General features: G+C 48.0%; 1 protein-coding gene and 1 long non-coding RNA gene across 3 annotated transcripts; both read right to left on the bottom strand.

The window, feature by feature from the left end:
* Positions 1 to 992: 992 nt before the first annotated feature.
* Positions 993 to 7,005, bottom strand: VPS37C (VPS37C subunit of ESCRT-I). Of its 2 annotated transcripts, none has more exons than XM_067541521.1 (6): positions 6,953 to 7,005; positions 5,507 to 5,592; positions 4,367 to 4,481; positions 4,101 to 4,272; positions 3,526 to 3,608; positions 993 to 3,244 (listed from the first exon to the last, which is right to left on the bottom strand). In XM_067541521.1, exons 3-6 carry the CDS (start codon positions 4,457 to 4,459, stop codon positions 2,483 to 2,485), a joined length of 1,110 nt encoding a protein of 369 aa, XP_067397622.1. In that variant the 5' UTR covers positions 4,460 to 4,481; positions 5,507 to 5,592; positions 6,953 to 7,005; the 3' UTR covers positions 993 to 2,482. The 2 variants fall into 2 exon arrangements, with proteins under 2 accessions (XP_067397622.1, XP_067397623.1); XM_067541522.1 differs by lacking the exon at positions 6,953 to 7,005 and adding an exon at positions 6,195 to 6,710.
* A 1,979-nt stretch (positions 7,006 to 8,984) lies between these two features.
* Positions 8,985 to 11,775, bottom strand: LOC137148588 (uncharacterized). Its single transcript, XR_010918536.1, has 2 exons — positions 11,654 to 11,775; positions 8,985 to 10,801 (listed from the first exon to the last, which is right to left on the bottom strand). It is a non-coding gene; the product is annotated as an uncharacterized lncRNA (long non-coding RNA).
* Between the last annotated feature and the right edge of the window lie 6,460 nt (positions 11,776 to 18,235).

The raw sequence follows: 18,235 nt of genomic DNA, 5'->3' as shown, positions 1-18,235 counted from the left end.
CACAGCAACCAGCTGTTTTATGTCACAGATAGGCTTATGATATGGCTTGTGAAATAAACAACAAAACCCAGTTACACTCTTCTCACACAGACAAAATACACTCCTTACAGCTGAATAGAGGTTGTGTGAAACATTAATGTAACCACATTAGATGAGTTTGTGCTATTGTTGCTGTTTCCAGTAGACAAAGAAACAGTGAGCAAAAGGGAACACACAGCGAACTTGTATTTCCATGAATGTAGGGAACTACCTAGAAAAACTTTACAAAACCAGTATCAGAAGATCAATGACTATCTCCTTCACAGAATGCTCTTCACAGTGAAGGTCACACCATGCATCCTGGAAGCTAAAGAACAGGTCAGCTAGTGCTGTAAATGGAACAGCCAAAACAATACTGAGATGACAGGACTTTTTTTTTTTTTTTAAATCAAAGTTCTGCATATAAAGCACAATTTGGCAATATCTTAGCTGGGTTTGTAATTGTGAATGAATGTGTGTGACCATGGAGAGGGAATTACCCTCTCCTTCAAGCTGAGAGAGAGGGTCCCTTCAGGTCAGCTTTGAGATGCCCAAAGCTGCAGCAATGGGGGTTGAGGAAGTCAGTATTAAACGAAGACAGAGAGGGAAATATCTTCCTCAAAGGAATGAGGTGCATTGGAATAGAGTAGGCATAGAATAGGGGGAAGAGAGAATTGGAGGATAAAAACTACAGTCCAGTGCAAGGTAAAGGAGACATGCAGCTGAAGAATGAGATCAATTAGCCCATGGGGAAGAATATTGCACAAATGGGCCCCTAGGGTAGGTTGCAGACTGAAAGGCAGGAAGGATGATGCAGAGAATTTTGCAGTGAGAGATGGAAGAGGAAAGATTATATTGACATGATCAAGGGAAAGTCAATGGAAGGATGCTGAGTTGGCAAAAAACAAGATCAATAAAAAATTTCAACCAGACGCCACTTCATTTCCCAAAACAATCACAGCTGCGACCATGTGTGTAATTCATCAAGTTTTATTACTGTAATTAATCACAGATAAGGAACTGTTTCCATCAAATTCCAAAAGTATTCAACCCGGTCTAGTCCATTAGTAATCTATCTTTATAAATAACTTTCGGGCAAGCAAACAGAATTTGGTGGGTAAAGTGCAGAGCAAAGCAAATCCCATTTATGTTAAGAATCCTTCATTCTCTCTGTTGGTGTCCATTGTTTCCTCAGGTCAACATAGGAGGAAAGGGGAGAGGTATGCAAGGGAAACTAGATGCTTCATTATCCAGCGTACCTTCACCCTTACTGCAGGTCACTAGAGAGGAGGAAGAGACATTGCAGGAGGCCTTAGATGCCTCAGTGTTTCACTGAATGATTACCAAAGTTTGACTGGAGAAAGTTGAATGGTAGTGTTGTTTTCCACCGTCAACCAGCAAAAAAGGCTTAGTCACCCAGATTTCTACAGGTCAAGGTATGTGCTGCCTTGCCTCCAAATTAGTAGCAGCTCCAGAAGCATCATGCTAACTCATGTTATCTCCATGGCAGAACAGATTTTCCACATATTGAATCCCAGGATATTTCATGGCCCTGATGCCTTCTTGGTGATAATCCATACTGCACTGGAAGGCTGGGCATGCTTCATACAGCCAGGTAAAAGTGGCCAGTGATCAAGAGGCCTTTGCCCAGGAGTAGGCTGGAAATAGCTGAAATGGATAGACAGGGGCAGCCCTGGAGAGATCTTTGCTTTGCCATAAACATATTATCAGTAGTATGGTTAAACAGACAGAGGCAATGGTAAGGAAACCTTGGTCCTGTAGTGAGCTGGGAATGACAGGACTAGAGCCAGTTTTGGCTCAGTGATATGGGGCATATCGAGAGCTGACCTATCCCAACATACTAGCTAGTTGCTTCTCATTAACAAGATAAATTATGCATTGATTCGGAGTCTAGTTTCCAAGAGGTCCCTGGGAAGCAATATGAGCATTTCAGGTCAAATACTGTCAGAGATTCTCACCCCGTCTCTCTCACACCTGCCCAAGTGTTTAGAATTTTTTTGGTATATATTTATATATGTCGAAAACCATACACACAGGCATCTCACATACAGGCCTACATCCTCAGCTGGTGTAAATCAGTGCATGTTTTTGCCATTTATAGTAGCTGAGAATCTGACCCACTATTTGTATTTTATAACACGGCTTCAAATGACCAATCAGTACAAGTGGCCACTGAAGAATGCCAGCAGTCATCACACACTACTTACTATTCATTAGCCAAAATCTACAATGGTGCAATCCATGGATGCGCTGTTATCGTGTTACTTCGCCTCATACCCCATGCCGCTAGTGGGTATATGATGCCAGAACCACACCTCTCATCTTATATAATGCTTACACATGTATGGGTCTAAGGGCAACATCCCAACTTTTTCTTCTTTCACCTATTTCTCAGCAAGGATCCATTTCTCCATCAGTGATACAGGAGAGGATGAAGTACTGGCTAGTATCCAGACCAAGCAGGGCCTCGAGGGGGTGGTGCATATCCAAAGGGAGGATGTGAAGCTGGAGGATACGGAGGCTGGGAAGGAATTGGGAAACTAGGTAGCGGTGGCTGGGTTGGGTATGGACACTCTGGTCTTCCTCCTCCTGGTGGGAAATATGGAGACTGCTGAGGCTGGGGGTAACCTAGTCCAGATGGGGCTCTGGGATGGGGCTGAGCATAACCTGAGCCAGGTGGTGGACCTCTGCATGGAGACCAAGGGTACCCTGGGGCTGAAGATGAGCCTCCTGTCTGAGGCTGGGGGTATCCTGGTGTTGAGCCTCCAGGTGGGGCATGTGGGTATCTGGGAGCTGGAGGTGGTTTATAGGGAAAGGTGGGTTGGGTGCTTGACTGAGAGGAGGTGAGCGGCCCCATCATAACTGGTGCTCCAGGGAAAGAAGCAGGTTGGAGAGCTCCATGGGCTGTAGGGCCTACAGGCATGCATGGGGCTGGACTATAAGGCAAAGGGAAGGATGGTGTTCCTGATGGGAAGGGCTGTGGCTGCTGCTCGTCAGCAGGCCCAGGAGTTATGTGAGGAGCAGGATGCTGATGGTTAAAATGAGAGTCACTGGCTGGTTCTTGTGAAGTTTCAGACTTCCTCAGTACCTCTTGGAGCTTCTCCACTCTGACCCGTCGCAGGTGGGACAACTTCCTCATGGAGGAAAACTGCTCTAGAAATGTCTCCAGTGACACTTCTCCCTCCAGGAACTTCTCGGCCATAGTCTGGAACACAAGACACCACTATTACCAGTGCTTTCCCCTCCAATGTACTCCCCCAGCTCCAACTCACACCCCGTGTTCTCAGACGTGGCCTAGATAACATGGGAAACCATTAAAACAAACAACCGTAAAGGAGGGATAGTTTCAATCTTTAGGAGAATGGCTTTGATCTGTGAGAGATAATCCTCAATTTAGGGTGCTGGTTGGGGAAGTTAATTTCAAGTTTTCAGAGAGATTGCTATTAGTCAGTTTTATTTTCATTAGGACTTTAATCTTAGAATCACCTCAGATTCCTCTTCGATCCTCTGGCCCTCCACCTGCAGAAGATTTAACAGGGTCCCAGGCTGCACTGCTGCAGAGAATTTCTCTGGGGAGGAAAAAAATGATGATCAGAACATGACATACAAAAACTAGGCAGAATTACCACATCTCCAGCTCTCTCAGCGACAATACTAATCACATATCCAAGGCTCTGGCTCATGATCCCAGCAAAGTGTAAAGTATAAACTATGTCACCTTCCTGCCCCTATGCCACCAAAACTATGTTAAACTCCTTACCTTCACAGTGGGAACATTTGCCACCTTGGGAAATTTGAATATAGAAAGAAAACCCAAGAGGAGACCCTACCCACCATTGTGTTCCAGTTCGTTTTGATTAGGCATCACCTCTGTTCTGTCCAGGTCAGTCTGAACAGGAGGCAGGAGAAAACAGAATCAGAATACAGACCTCTTCCCTCCCCCACAGTACAGAAAGGAAGCTACTCAGTCTTCAGGGGAGGAGTGGGGGGGATGGGAAGAAGTCTTGGTTACAGACCACCTGACTGCCCAGAGGAGCATGGGTTGTTCAGGAGACACATACCGAGTTTTGCCTTTTGCTCCTGGCACTGTTCAGCCAACTTCTGCAGCTTCTGATATCTGTCAGAAAGGTTTGTGCGCCCAGTTTCCAGCGGTGTCTGGAATTCCAGGTTCTGCTCTGCCAGACTCCGATTTGTGGCCAAGGCCATCTCCTTTTCCAGCTGTAGTTCCTGGACCTGAGAGAGGAGACAAAAAGCCACAGCCCATGAGGAGCAGCACCTCCTACACTACATCCATACACCTTCCCTGCCCTACAGCCTGCATGTTTACCTCTGTTGATTCTAGTGCCAGACGCCCTATCTCCTCTGAATTCTCCTGCAGCTCCCGGAGCTCCTCCACAGACAGGTCCCTTAAGGTCTCCATCCTCACTGGGGAACGTGAATTCCTAAGAAATTAGGAGAGGAAAGGGGTAATTACTAGGTTTCACAAAGCCAGCTGCACAATGACAATACATAGGTATTAACCCCATGACGGACTTAACAAGAGGCTTTGCTAAATGACACAAATCAACACTGCTAGGGGGATTCTGTCACACTATAACAACAGAGTCTAAGAGCAGAGAGAAAAGGAGAACCCCGTAGATCTAGCCATTTTGATTCTGGCAACAGTCCATTTCAGGAAGACAAGGTGGGTGAGGTAGTATCTTTTATTGGACCAACTTCTGTTGGTGAGAGAGGTAAGCTCAAAAGCTTCTCTCTCTCTCACCAACAGAAGCTGGTCCAATAAAAGATATTATCCACTTACCTTGTCTCTCTAATATCCTGGGACCAAGACGGCTACAACACCACTGCATTTCAATTTCAGGGACAATAGAGGGAGATGATTCCTTCTCTGTGTCAGGACATAGGCATTTAACAGTGGAGGAAACCACCACCTCAGCCGTACCGAACAGTGTGGCTAAATCAACCCTATTTTCAAATAACTTCATTAGCTGGTCATTTATTTAAGGATTCTGCTCAATATGATCCCCCTTTGGTTTTAAAAACAATCATCTCTCTCTCAACACACTTCCCTGCTCATTTCATGTAAGTCCTTTACACATCAACAGGTCTAAATGCCTTTTGCTCTGGCACTCCTGCCAACTGGAACAGCCTTTCTGTATCTCTCTAATTTGACTCTCCAACTCTTCAAATCATGTCTGACAATAAGTTTGTTCTTCCTGCATATGTCACACCTGAATTTCTCTTTCCTTTCTTTTCCCTTTATGAATAAATGCTTTCATATTTTGCATGCAATGGACTTGATTCAATTCTCACACCTTTGAAAATCAGGATTAACTCTACCAAAGTGAGTGGAATAATGTCTTTGCATTTATCAGAAAAATGTTACACACGGTAACTGTGAACAGATTAAAAACTAACAGGAAAGAAGAGAGAGGTACATTCCCGCAGAGGGGTGAAAAGGACGTACCAAAGAGACAACCAATGCAGATTTTAACCTGGTATTAGCTGCAGCTGGCTCTTCTACTTTTGGCTCCGGAGATGTTGCATCAGTCTCTGCAAATAACACATTATGTCAAATCAACATTCAGGACTCCAAATCCCCTCCAGCCAGGACACAACCAAACCCATCTAATAATCATGTTGTGAAACCAGAAGACATATGTGCATCAGCAAATTTTGCCATCATGCTGCAGGCTCTGAAACAAAACTCAGGCTCTTAGTTGTCCCATGAGCCATGCTCACAAGATGAAGGACACAGGGCAAGTGAGAACCGGAGCAGCTGGAAATCCTCCCCCTGCTCCTAGAAAACAAAAGCAATTCTAATGCCATGGCCACTCCTATATCAGAATAATTGCAATAGAGGATGTTCACTGGGAGAACTGGCTTCTTCTGAAGATGCCCTAGATCCAGAAGTCTGGAAAGCACAGAGTGAGGACAACCTATTTAGTGAGCCCTTTGATGAGTAGCAATGTTATATATTGGCTGATGAGGGCCATTCATTAGTGATAGTGAAAACAAGTAGTTTACAGGGCTGCCCATGGGGTCAGATCCACAGTGCATGTTGGCATGGATCACTCACAAAGGCCGTGTCTGGGAGGGTTGGTGCAAATCACACACGGGGGGCAGCATTGGGTGCAATGGCACAAGTCACTCACCTGACAGCAGCAACAGGAGTGTTGGCATGAGTCACCCGCTTAAGGCTGGTGTTAGGCATCCTGGGTGCAACCCACCCACAGGAGGGCAAAGCAGGGTGTGAGTCACGCATACAGGGCACAGCTGGGTGTGTGGGCATAATTCACCCACACAGGGGCCGCGCTGGGCACACGGGCACGAGAGGCCCATTCAGGGCTGGCCCCGGGTGCAAGTTCCTCACCCGGGGGCAGCACTGGGGATGCAAAGGGTGGCACAGTGGGGGGGGGGGCGGAGGGGGGATGCGAGTGGCCCGCATGGGATGGTGCTGGGTGGGCTGATGGTGTGGGGGGAGGGGAGGGGCGGCAGGGGCACTGGCACGAGGGCAGGGCGGGGTGTGAGCAGGCTGACACGCGCCCCCTCAGACTCAGCCAGGGGCCTCAGCGCGGAACAGCCTCTCTCCTCCTGCCTCCCCCCGGCGAAGAGCTCGCGCTGGGCAGAACGGTTGGGACCGGTGGAGGTGCCGCACGTGCCACCCAGGGAGGGGCGCGGGGGGCGGCGCGCGAGAGGGGAGGACAGCGGAGCGCATGGAACGTCGGTGGATCATCGCGCGCAGAGCCCGTCAAGCCAACTAAACCTCCCGCCCTGCCTCGGTCACCACTGCAGGGGGAGGGGGGAGGGGGAGGAAGGGGAAGAAGGGAGTGGCCCTCCCCACTGCCTCTCGCGAGACCTGGCCCGGGAAAGGGTTAAGCGATAAAGAGCCGATAATCACCAAGAGACTCACCTGTGAGGAACCGGGAATCCCCCACTGCCACATACTTCCGGCTTCCTGTCCTTGCCCGGAAGTGAGACTCACCATTGCGGGTGGGGTGCGGGGGGGGGAGGTGGGAATGATCGACGCTGCGTGGGTGAGAAGGAGGATGGTACGATCCAGCATCCGGCCTGGGCTAGGATAGAGCGCTCACCGCGCGCGCCATCTTTGCTCCAAAGCGAGGCTGCAGAGGGGGCGGGGCGGGGAGGGGCGGCAGGCAGCTGAGCCTGGGAGGCGGGGTTGGGCTGCAGCCTCCTTAGTCCCACCCCCGAGTCTGGGCATCTGAGGGAATCGTGCTAGGCCTGGCCCGGCTGCTAGCACGTGCCGGGGGGGGGCAGAGCCCAGGGTTCTAGAACCATGGGGACAAGCACATTTTTTTGGGGGGGGGACAAAGACCCTTCCCCCATCTCCTGCCTTGCCCCAAGCACTAGGCCCTGCCCATGGCTCCTGCCTGGACCACAGCCCTCCTGGGCCTTGGCCATCTCACTGTGTTATCAACTCCCGGGCTTGGCCTCGCCTTGGCACAGGAAGAGTTCATTCGGTCCCTGACGGTCCCTGCCTGGCGAGGGTGAGCACGGTGAGAACTGCCGTCGTGCCGAGATAACCACAGCCCATGCAGCGCCAAGCCGCCGCCGCCGCCAGGGGCTCTGCTGGATGCGATCCTTGCTGTGGCATTTCCCCACAGGGAACAGGCCTGCAGGCAGGAGCTGTTTGGGAAACACTTGGTACCAGCTGTGAGAGCGCAGCAGGTGTCTAACAGACTTCTGCCCCATGGCCCAGATCTTTCCTGTTCACTCAGCAGAAGCAAAGGGAGCTGGGAACAGTACCTCTGCCTCCAGCTCCACCTCCTCATCTGGATTTTGGGAGATGTGGTTAAAACTATCTGGGGAAATAGGGACCCTGTGATTCAGATTTCATTTAATGTTTTTCTGGGGTTGTTGATTGGTTGGTTGGGGGTTTTTTGGGGCAGGGTGGGGGTGGATTTAGTTTTCATGGTTTCCAGATGCTCCCAATTGTGGGGTTGTTGCTGATGAGACACCTGTAGGCCCTCACTACCACTTCTTCCATGGCATCACCATGCCAGTGCTATCTTCACCCTGCTGACCTGGAGGAACTGGGCATCCAACCAGCTCCAGACTCAGTGATGTCTTTAAAACTTTATTTAGCTGTTGACACAGCCCCTGATCATCTAGACCTGGTAGCATCAGCTCCCCGACTGGCTGGTTGTTGCCCCCATTCCCTTGACTGCCCTCTGCATGATTGATTTGTTGTACAATTGAATCTTTCCTTATTGGATTCACTACATAATGGTTTCATGTTATTGAGTGCTTGCATTATTGCTACAGATCATTATTGATTCACCATATAATTGCTTCCCCCGTTAACTGACTCACTGCACAATTGAATCATAATAGATCCAGCTACTGCTTTCCTGTCACTCTCTTCACTCCCCATCTTTATATCAGTGTCTGTGGGGATTTGTTCTGGGTACAGCTATAAGTGGTCCAGGGTCAGCTCCATCAGTACAAATAGCAGTTTTGCTAGTCTACACTAGGGTTTTGCACTGCTGCAGCTACTCTGATGGCCAAAATTGGGCCAAAACTCCAGTGGAGGCAAGGCTTTTGTCTCCTGCAATGCTGGGATCTTCTTCAGAGCCAGCCTTCTCTTCCTGTGCAGAGCACTGAGGCCCTCTGTGAAGCCACATTACTTAATACACAACTCATCTTGCAAGGACTAGCACATCTTTGTTCTATGCCTCTGTGCGCAATAAAATGTATTCCTATTGGACTGGATCTGGCAGGAATGTGTCCTGTAAGTAATAAAGATGAATAGCAAAGGAGACTGCACTCTGGCAAAATAAGCACAATGAGCATGTAGATGCAGTTGGAGAGTAAAGATACAGAAGGCATGGAATTAGATAGAGATTTGGTGGGTATACAGTGCCAGAATATTGGCATCCTGATCCCTGACGTGCTTCTAGATACTATTGCAATATAAATAAATGAAAACAGTAACCACTACACGCCTTGAATATCAGCCTCTGCCATGTGACAACCATAGGTATAACCTTGGTTAACCCAGATTGTCTGATGAGCCAGAAAATAAAGATCAGTTTATTCCCACAATCACTGTGTTAGACCCTTAACAACTCCAAGTTAACTCCTTGGCAAGAAATGGAGTGAATGAAGCCCCCTTGTACTCATTTCCAAGGTAAACTGGCAGAAAACACACAGTGGTGGTGACATTGTTCCCAAATTCTCATGGAAGCAAGGGGTGTTGACAAGAAAGGGTGAAACCCTCTATGTTGTTATATATGGCAGGCCCAGTAGCAGTGAAAATCTCCAAAATGGGAACATCAAGGAGACTAAACTGTTGACAAAGTTATACAAACATTCCAGGCAGGAATACTGTGATTCATGCAAATGTGTTAATTTAGGAAAGGCACATTTTCTCTGCAAGGAACAAGCCACCATGTGAGGCCATTAACAGTTATATAACATGAGGTCAAGTGAATTTGAACAGGAACCAAATGGACTAATAGACTGATTTATTTTTGGCATAGCAGATAACCAGGACAAATAAATGTTATTGCATGAAATGGACTTCACTTTGCAAAGAACAGTAAATGTTTGCATAGCCAGTGAAAACTCTGCTTCCTAAATGAAAGTGGAAAGGACTGAAGCCAATCTAATTTCAATTGCATGCTAAGGTATAAAGAAAGACTACCAGAGTAAACATGGTAGAGACCAGATTTGTTTGCAATGAAGGTAGAGGCAATCAGAATACAAAGGCACCCAGAACGAGTGGTGTGTGCTATCTCAGACAGTAAAAACAACTATTTTGGAAAAATGTGTCAGGCCACATCCACACTACAAAGTCATGATAACACTAGTTACATCGGCATACAGTTGCTGCAGTTAGTACATTGTTGGTACTCATGCATACGTGGCTTCTTGCATCAGCGCCGCTCGTAATCACAAGGAGTGCTTGCATCAATCTACAGGGCAGTGCACCATAGCTAGGTATTCCAGTGAACAACCTGCCAGCGTTCAGCATGCTGTCTTTTGGGTAGTTTTGATAGGGCATAGATCAGTCACTCACGAGTGACTGGGAGCAAGAGGTCATAGTGTTGCAAGCACAGAATGCATGATCCTCCGATATTTGCAGAGCCGCAAGAAGAACCATTGCAAACATGACAATTTCTTGGAGGACAGATTGCTGTGGGATGTAGTGCAAACCAAGTCATAGTTGTTGGTGGTGTTCACAGAGCAGCTGCAGATGGTGGAGTGCCGCTTCTGGGCCTGAGAAACAAGCACTGAGTGGTAGGATCACATCATAATGCAGGTTTGGGATGATGAGCAGTGGCTGCAGAACTTTTTGATGCACCAGGAAGTATTCTTGGATCTGTGTGCCGAGTTGACTCTAGCAATCCAGTGCAGGGACACCAAACTGAGAGCTGCACAGACAGTAGAGAAGCAAGTGGTGATCATACTGTGGAAATCTGCAATGCTGGATTGCTACCATTGGAAGTCATTTTGGAGTTGAAAAATCCAATGTGTGAGTCATAGTCAAGCAAGTGTGCAAGGCCATTAATAGTCTCCTGGTATGCAGGACTGTGACTTTTGACAATGTTCAGGACATAGTGGATGGCTTTGCAGTTATGGGGTTCCCAAACTGCAGTGGAGCAATAGACAGCACGCACGCCCCTATTTTGGCCCCAGAGCACGTTGCCACAGAGTACATCAATAGAAAGAGCTACTTTTCCATAGTTATGCAAACGCTGGTGGATCACCAGGGACGCTTCACTGACATCAAAATTGTCTGGTAAGGGAAAATGCATGACACTCACATCTTTAAGAATACATGACAGTTCAGAAAGTTACAAGCAGGGACATTCTTTCCTGACCAGCAGATTATCATTGGCAGTGATGAAATGCCAATAGCAGTCCTGGAGGATCCTGCCTACCCCTTGCTCCCCTGTGTTATGAAGCCATACACTAGCTACCTCAGCAACACCTAGGAGAGGTTCAACTACAGGCTTTGCAGGTGCAGAATGACAGCTGAATGTGCTTTTGGTAGGCTGAAGGGGTGCTGGCATTTGCTGACTCACCAGATTGGATCTCAGTGTGAAAAATATCCCAATGGTTATAGCTGTCTGTAATGGGGTGCACTCACCTCTCATGAGCACCCCTTAGTCCGAGTGTATGTGTCTGGACTTTCTTTCTCTAATTGGAGTGGGTCTTCGGTGGCTCAGCCGTCTGTCCAAGCCCCACACAGTCTATATATGGATAAACAAACCCCAGGGCACATTCTCCAAACGTGCTGCAGTCCTCCCTGGGTTCAGTCCCTTAATAGTCCCAGCCCTGGTATGTGGTTATATCCTCAGTCCTCTCTCCCCAGACCCTCTTCACCTGCTTTGGCTTTTCTGGTCCCCGCTTTCCAGCCAGGCCTCTAAAAGCATTCAGTTTTCCTTCTGGAATATATCAAAGTCCAGGCCACTTCCTCTATGGCTGGTGGGAGAGGGAGATGGACACAAGCCCACCATCTACTCCAAGTCCCAGCCCAGGGACCCTCTAAATAGTAGCCATCGGACATGTGCCTTTTCTTAAGTTATGCCACTGCTCAAATTCCCTGGGCCACTTCCCTACAGCCCCACACTGTCTTCACCCTTACCTCAGGGCCTTTTCTTTGTGCAGTTCCAGCAACTGGCACAGAAGTCCTTGCTCTCCCTAGCTCCTGCCCAAACTGCCTGTTCAAAGTCCTTCTGGTTGCTCCCTCAGTCAGTCAGTCAGACAAACACACACCTTCAGCTCCTGCAAGGAACTGCTTGTCTCTGGCTCTGCTGCTACTTTTTATAGGGCCCTTCTGGCTACTCATTGGCTGCTTCCCCTGCAGCCACTTTAACCTGCTTGGAGGACTTCTCTGCTCCTCACTTGGGACAAGTGTGGCAGGACGGTGAATCCACCAGCAGGGGGCCTTTGGGCCTAGTTCTCCCTGTCACACTGATTGTTGTGTCCTGCATAATATTTGTGAAGCAAAGGGAGAGACTTGCCACTGGAGTGCAGGATGGAGGTGGAGCAGCTGTCTGTCGAGTTGGAACAGCCAGAGACAAGGGCCATCAGAGGAGCTCAGCAAGGAGCTATATGGCTTAGGGAGGCTTTGAAAGAGCATTTTCACAGAGAACCACAGTAATGTGCTGTGGTGTACTGTGCTCAGCCTGGCACTGCAGCTTGGGGGGACTGTTAGGAATTGTGTGATGTTTGCTGCACATCCGTGCATATATCACTGCCAGTGCAGCTAATAATGTTGGGATGCTTGCTGTACATTTATGACGACTGCACTGTTTGCCACTGAACCTATGGATTGTGAGTGTACAAGACCATTACTTTTACTGCCAGTGGGCATTATATACCATGTGTTGTAAATTAATAAAGATGAATCACTTTCCAAAAAAAAGTTTTATTCAGTTACAAAAACAGCACCAAATAAACAATCTGAAGAAAGTAACAGTAAATACATTTTAACTTAAACATTTTTGGAACCTGAATAAATAAAGAAGGGAAAAGAACATTGATGTCCATTGTAGCTACACGGAAATGAACCGTAGTCAGCATATGGGAATCTGTGGTTGTCCGTGCTTTCCCACGATATTGGCCTTGATGCCATATGGAATGCCGAGTGGGGTGCAGGGAGGCGTTATGCTGCAGTTCTCCACCAACTCCAGTAGAGCTCAGGATTGCTAAATATGGAGGTCCATAAGACTCTGCAGCATCTGTGTTTACTGACGGAGAAGCTCCATGATGTTCTGGTACATCTCCCTCTCCTTTTCCTGCTGGAACTCCTGAGCTTTTCTCCTTTCCACTCATTTCTTCTCCAGGCTGTCTACAGTGTTCAGTCTCCAGGCCCTGTGTTCAAGGTCTGATGCAGCACTGGCTTGCAGGATTTCAAAGAACATGTCCTCCTGCACCCTTTTTTTTCTTTTCCTCCTTATTTGGGTGTTGTTCTGCTGGTACGGAGGCTGGAGAGGGTATCCCTCGAGGCCACAATGGCTGCAACTACTGGTAAAACATACAGAGGTGCCATTGTCAGTATCGTATGTACAGAAAGCAAAACCTCAGATTGAGAAATCCCCCCTTCCCTTGCTCCCCTAAAGTGTTAAACAAGACATGCTTATTGGCTCTTCTGCTTCACAGTGCTTGATCAAGGTACAACTAACAGCACCAGCCACAGTGAATAATATGAGCCACCAGTGGTGAGGGAAATGAGGTGGGAATTGTTGGGATGCATGAAACTGAGTATGGGGCATAGGGACTGAATACTGGCAAGGCAGAAAGAGCACAGCTGCTGCTGTTGTGCCAAAGTTACCCAGGCTGCTAGCCTGTTTAAGGCAATGATCTCTGCTAAAGTTATCACTGAATGGCATGGGTAAGTGACCTACTGTGGAGGAAGAAATAAGGCTGCCCTCCCTAAAAACTTTTGGAACTCCATGGAAGTTTCATCAAGATCTCACAGAAAGATTCAAAGGACATCCCTGTATACATAAACAAACTGCTTTGCATGGCCCAGTCCGCCTAACTTTAAAGGAGAATGAAAAGCAGATAACTCTACCTCTCTTAGTTGTACCACTACCTCTGCTAGTCTCCGTAAATGAATGAAAATTTTATAGCAGTGTCCTGATAAGTTGGGGGAATCATAACTGTAATGAGAAATTCATTTACACACTTTCCAAGGTTACTCCCCCTGCTTTGGGCTTGCCCATGCTCAACTGCAGGGACCGGCAGGACTGCTTTGGAGTCAAAAACAGTTCCTGGCTTGTAGCATAACTGGAACTCCCATCACCTGTCCCGCAGCCTCTCCCTCGAATACCTCCTCCGTCTCACTGTTCATGGCAGGCACCTGTGGTTCAGGCTCCTCCAACGTATCCATGGTGGTGTGCAGAGTTGTGGTGTTGTCTCCCTCAAGTATGTCATGCAGCTCTTTGTAAAAGCAGCAGGTCAGCAGCTCAGCACCAGATTGCTGACCCCCCTGGCTTTGTGGTATATGCCTGCCGCAGTTCTTTGGCTTTCACACAGGACTGCTGCTGATCCCTGTCATAGAACATAAGAACGGCCATACTGGGTCAGACCAATGGTCTATCTAGCCCCGTGTCCTTCTTCCAACAGTGGCCAGTGCCAGGTTATTCAGAGAGAATGAACAGAACAGGTAGTCATCAAGTGATCCATCCCCTGTTGTCCACTCCCAACTTCTGGCAATCAGAGGTTAATCTGGCAATCATAGCTCTTCTTCAGCATCCCCCATGCAATCTGCTCATAGATGTCAACGTTTCTACAGCTGGTTCGGAGCTGTTCCTGCACAGCCTCGTCTCCCCACATTTCCAGGCAATCTCATATCTCCTGTGTACTCCAGGCAGGTGCATGTCTGGAGCATGGCACAGAGAGGGGATGTGACTTGCCCAAGGTCCCACATGGAGTTTGTGGCACAGCTAGGAATTGAACCATGGTGTCCTGAGTCTCAGTCCAGTGCCTCAACCATAGGCCATAATGGGAGGAGCCATGAGATTATTCGTCCTACACTGCAGTTTGTTGTAACTTGTCTAGGCGTAGAAGGCCTCAAACTAAAACAAGCCATCAGCTTTTGAATCAAACAATACTATCCCCTGTGTTACAAAGTGAGCCCTGCCCTGTTAGAACAGCTGGTAACCACAAAGACTTAGCTATATCCCCCACTTTCTCGCTCCAGCCTTGTTTGCTGTATCTGAATACAAACCAGCACGTCTAGGGACAGCAGAGAGACAATGACTCTTTCCAAAGGAGCTAAACAGACTTACCTGGAAAGATGCACAAAGGTCTTTTTCCAAGGTCTGTTCCCGTTAGTGAGTGGAACCACTTCTGGTCTAAACAAAGTTGCACCTTTTTATACTGGCTTCCCCAGCAAGCCACGTGCTTAGAAAACTCCTCTACACAGAGCTGGGTGAAGGTCCTTGGACCAAGCAACTTAGATTTATCATTGTGGTTTGTGAGATCCATGGGCTGCAGCCCTTCCCTGGGTGCCTTGCTCTAGCTACTCCTTGCCCCTTGCTTGGTGGCTACAGAGTGGGACTCTGGCTGCCCCTGGTTTAGGTCATGGGTAGTTATTCCCTAATTTGTCACGCCGGGGTTTCCTCTGAAGCAGTTGGTGCTGGAGACAGGAAATTGAGCTAGCCGGGCCTTGGCTCTGACTGAGTCTGCCCCGGTTTTAACAGCCCCTTAGCACATAACAGCCCCTCCATAGACCCAGAGCTCCTGCTGGCCCTAGCTCTCCACATTTTTATTGGTGAGGAGCACTAAAGACTAAGTCATTTTCAGCACCCTAGCACACCTCAGCCCTGTCAGGGAACCAGCCGTGGGCTTGCCCCATTGTATGGACTAGCACTAAAGTGAAGGCCAGGAGATGATCTTCAGTGCACTAAGGGCCTGATCCAAAGCTCTTTGGAGTCAATGGGAGTCTTTACTGGGCGCTGGCTTGGACCATAACTGCTCTGTCAGTCAGAAACCGTGAATCAGAGCAGGTGATACCAGAGAAATGCCCCAGGCTCCATTTTGTATTCCTGACCTCCATTTTTGAAAAAGCAAAAGTCACATCAGCATCAGAAGCTATAGGCCACATATGATTGGAAGCTGCAGGTCACATGATATGTCTGAGAAGCCAGTAGATCATAACTCTGAAGTAAACAACTGGCAGTGAGCATGAATGAATGTGTAGTAAATAAATTATAAATGAATGTGTAAAGTAAAAAATAGGGACCAAATTGACAAATTATCCTTTGCAGAGCTGCTTCAAAGATTGGCATCTCATGAGAGAGCTTTCCCCACAGTTCCCTTGGGCCCTAAGAAAATAGTGTAGGCAGGCCGGGTGCCCCCTATTTCCCGAGTGACAGCACAAAATTCTGCTGGCATAATGGCTCGTTTAGAACAAGACACCTGGGGAAGACCCCAGCATACGCGGTGTTCAATAATGGAGCACTTGGACTAAAGATAGTATCAGATACAGGAGCCATGTATTCATTAATTCGTACTAGGAACCAAAATTTGTTTGGACCCCCCTCCACAACAGTAAAAATGTTACAGGGATTTAATGAGGCAGAAAGTAAAGTTCCATTTAGTCATCAATCCAGTTTCACCTGGGCAAGGACTAGGACAATTTGGTCTAATGAATTTAGATGGTAAGGGCATCATAGGAATGAATATGTTAGAAGATCTCCAAGTAATAGTTGATTTAGTAAACAACTTATTGTGGGAAATGCCCCCAGATCAAACAGATCCTATAGAAAAACCAATTATTGTTGAAGCTGGGTGTTGGCTAGCTGCCTCTAAGGGTGCTGAAAAAGTAAAACGGCCGAAATGGCCTGTAGAAATATTAGAAATAGCCCAAAGCACAGGGAAGTTTGGGCTGCTACCAAAATTGAGTGTGGAAAAATTGATGCAGAAGTTCTTATTACTGGACTAGACCCTCCACCTCAAAAACAGTATAAGTACCCTAAGGAAGCAGAAGCCAGCTTAACTAAAACTATACAGGAACTCCTAGATCAGGGAGTCAGAGTGGCATAGCAGAGCACAAATAATGCAGCTATTTGGCCTGTTCTAAATGCAGATGAAAAAACTTGGAGGTTAACAGTTGATTTTAGACAACTTAACAAAGTGACGCCCATGACTGCCCCAAAAGTAGAAAAGTATCTGGAGGTAATACCATCCATAGCAGGATGAGTTCAATGGCTTACAGTCCTGGACATATTAAATGTTTTCTTTGCCATTCCCCTGCAACAGGATTCATGGTATAATTTTGCATTTATATTTCAGGGATGACAGTTTGTATTCACCAGAACCCCACAAAGCTTTCATAATAGCCCAACTATTTGCCATATGCATGTAAATAGGTTGTGGGCATGGGCACCCAGTGAACCGCCCATTAGGGGAGGCTATCCCATGGCCCCGCCCCTTCCACTTGAGGCCATGTCCCTCCCACCTTCTCCCTTGCCCCCGCCTGGAGCTCCTCCCTATTGCAGCTGGAGGAGCCATGCCTCACTCCAGAGCCGGGCCACCCCGAGTCCCGACAGAGTGGCCCTGGCACCCCCCAACTGCACGTGGCCTCAGCCACCCTGAGTCCTGGCCATCAGCTCCAGCTGGGCGGTCTGAGCCATGCGTGGCCCCAGCCGCCCTGGAGCACCAACCAGGTGGCCCCAGCTGTCCCCAGCCCCAGCTGCGTGGCCCCAGCCACCCCGGAGCACCAGCACCAGTGTGGTCCCTTCACCCACTAGTGGCCCCAGCTGCCCCAGAACACCAGCTACTCATGGCCCCAGCCACCATGAATCACCACCAGGAGGCCCCAGCATCTGCCAGCAGCCTCAGAGCACCAGCTGAGCAGCCCAGACCAACGGCTGGCTCGCCCCCCTCCAGCCCCCACCTTGTTTGCAGGAGGCTGAGCAGGCAGGAAGCTGCTGCTGTAGTGCCTGGGACAGACACAGCAGGAGGGATGGGGCCATGCCTGGAGTTTGGGAAGGCTAAGCCAGAGCCCTACAACACCCAGAGCCCATGGATCTGGGATGTAATGCCTAATAGGGATAGCATTATCTCCGATGTAGATGATATCCTTATCAGTACCAAAACTAAGGAGGAAAATATGGAAATATTAAATCAGGTCTTGCAGAAAATAAAAGAGAATGGATTTAAAGTTAGTCCAGGGAAGGCTGATATGTGTCAGAATCAGGTAAATTACTTAGGAGTTACCTTGGAGGTCACCAGATGAACAGAGAGTGGAATTACTGCAAACATTGCTAGATCCCACATATGTTTCCACCTTAAGATCTTTTTTGGGGGTATGACTAATTTCTCTAGGGATTTTATTGAGGGCTATGCAGAAAAAGCTGCTCCATTGTACAAATTGCTCAAAAAGGAAGTGAGTGGAAATGGGGATTAGAGCAGTGGGTAACATTATACACTTAAAGCAAGCCCTAGCACAAGCCCCAGCATTATTTTATCCAAAGATAGGACAACCCTTTTTGCTTCACTTACCTACCACAAATATAGGTCTGAGTGCAGTGCTTCATCAGGATCCTGGAATGGGGCTTCAATGGGTAGCATATGCTGCTAATCTTTTAAATGGGGTGGAAGGAAAATTTACTCCATGTGAAAAAGAAGTGTTGGCACTAATTTGGGTTTTACAACATTGGGAATATTTTCTACAATTAGCCCCAGTGCTGCTTAAAACCTCTCATTGTCC

The sequence above is a fragment of the Emydura macquarii genome, unplaced genomic scaffold (assembly GCF_026122565.2).
Source record: "Emydura macquarii macquarii isolate MOO-44397 ecotype Brisbane River unplaced genomic scaffold, CSIRO-AGI_Emac_v2 contig_670, whole genome shotgun sequence".
Taxonomy (NCBI): domain Eukaryota; kingdom Metazoa; phylum Chordata; order Testudines; family Chelidae; genus Emydura; species Emydura macquarii.
The sequence above is the reverse complement of the archived record's forward strand: the minus strand, read 5'-3'. Positions and strand labels throughout refer to the sequence as shown.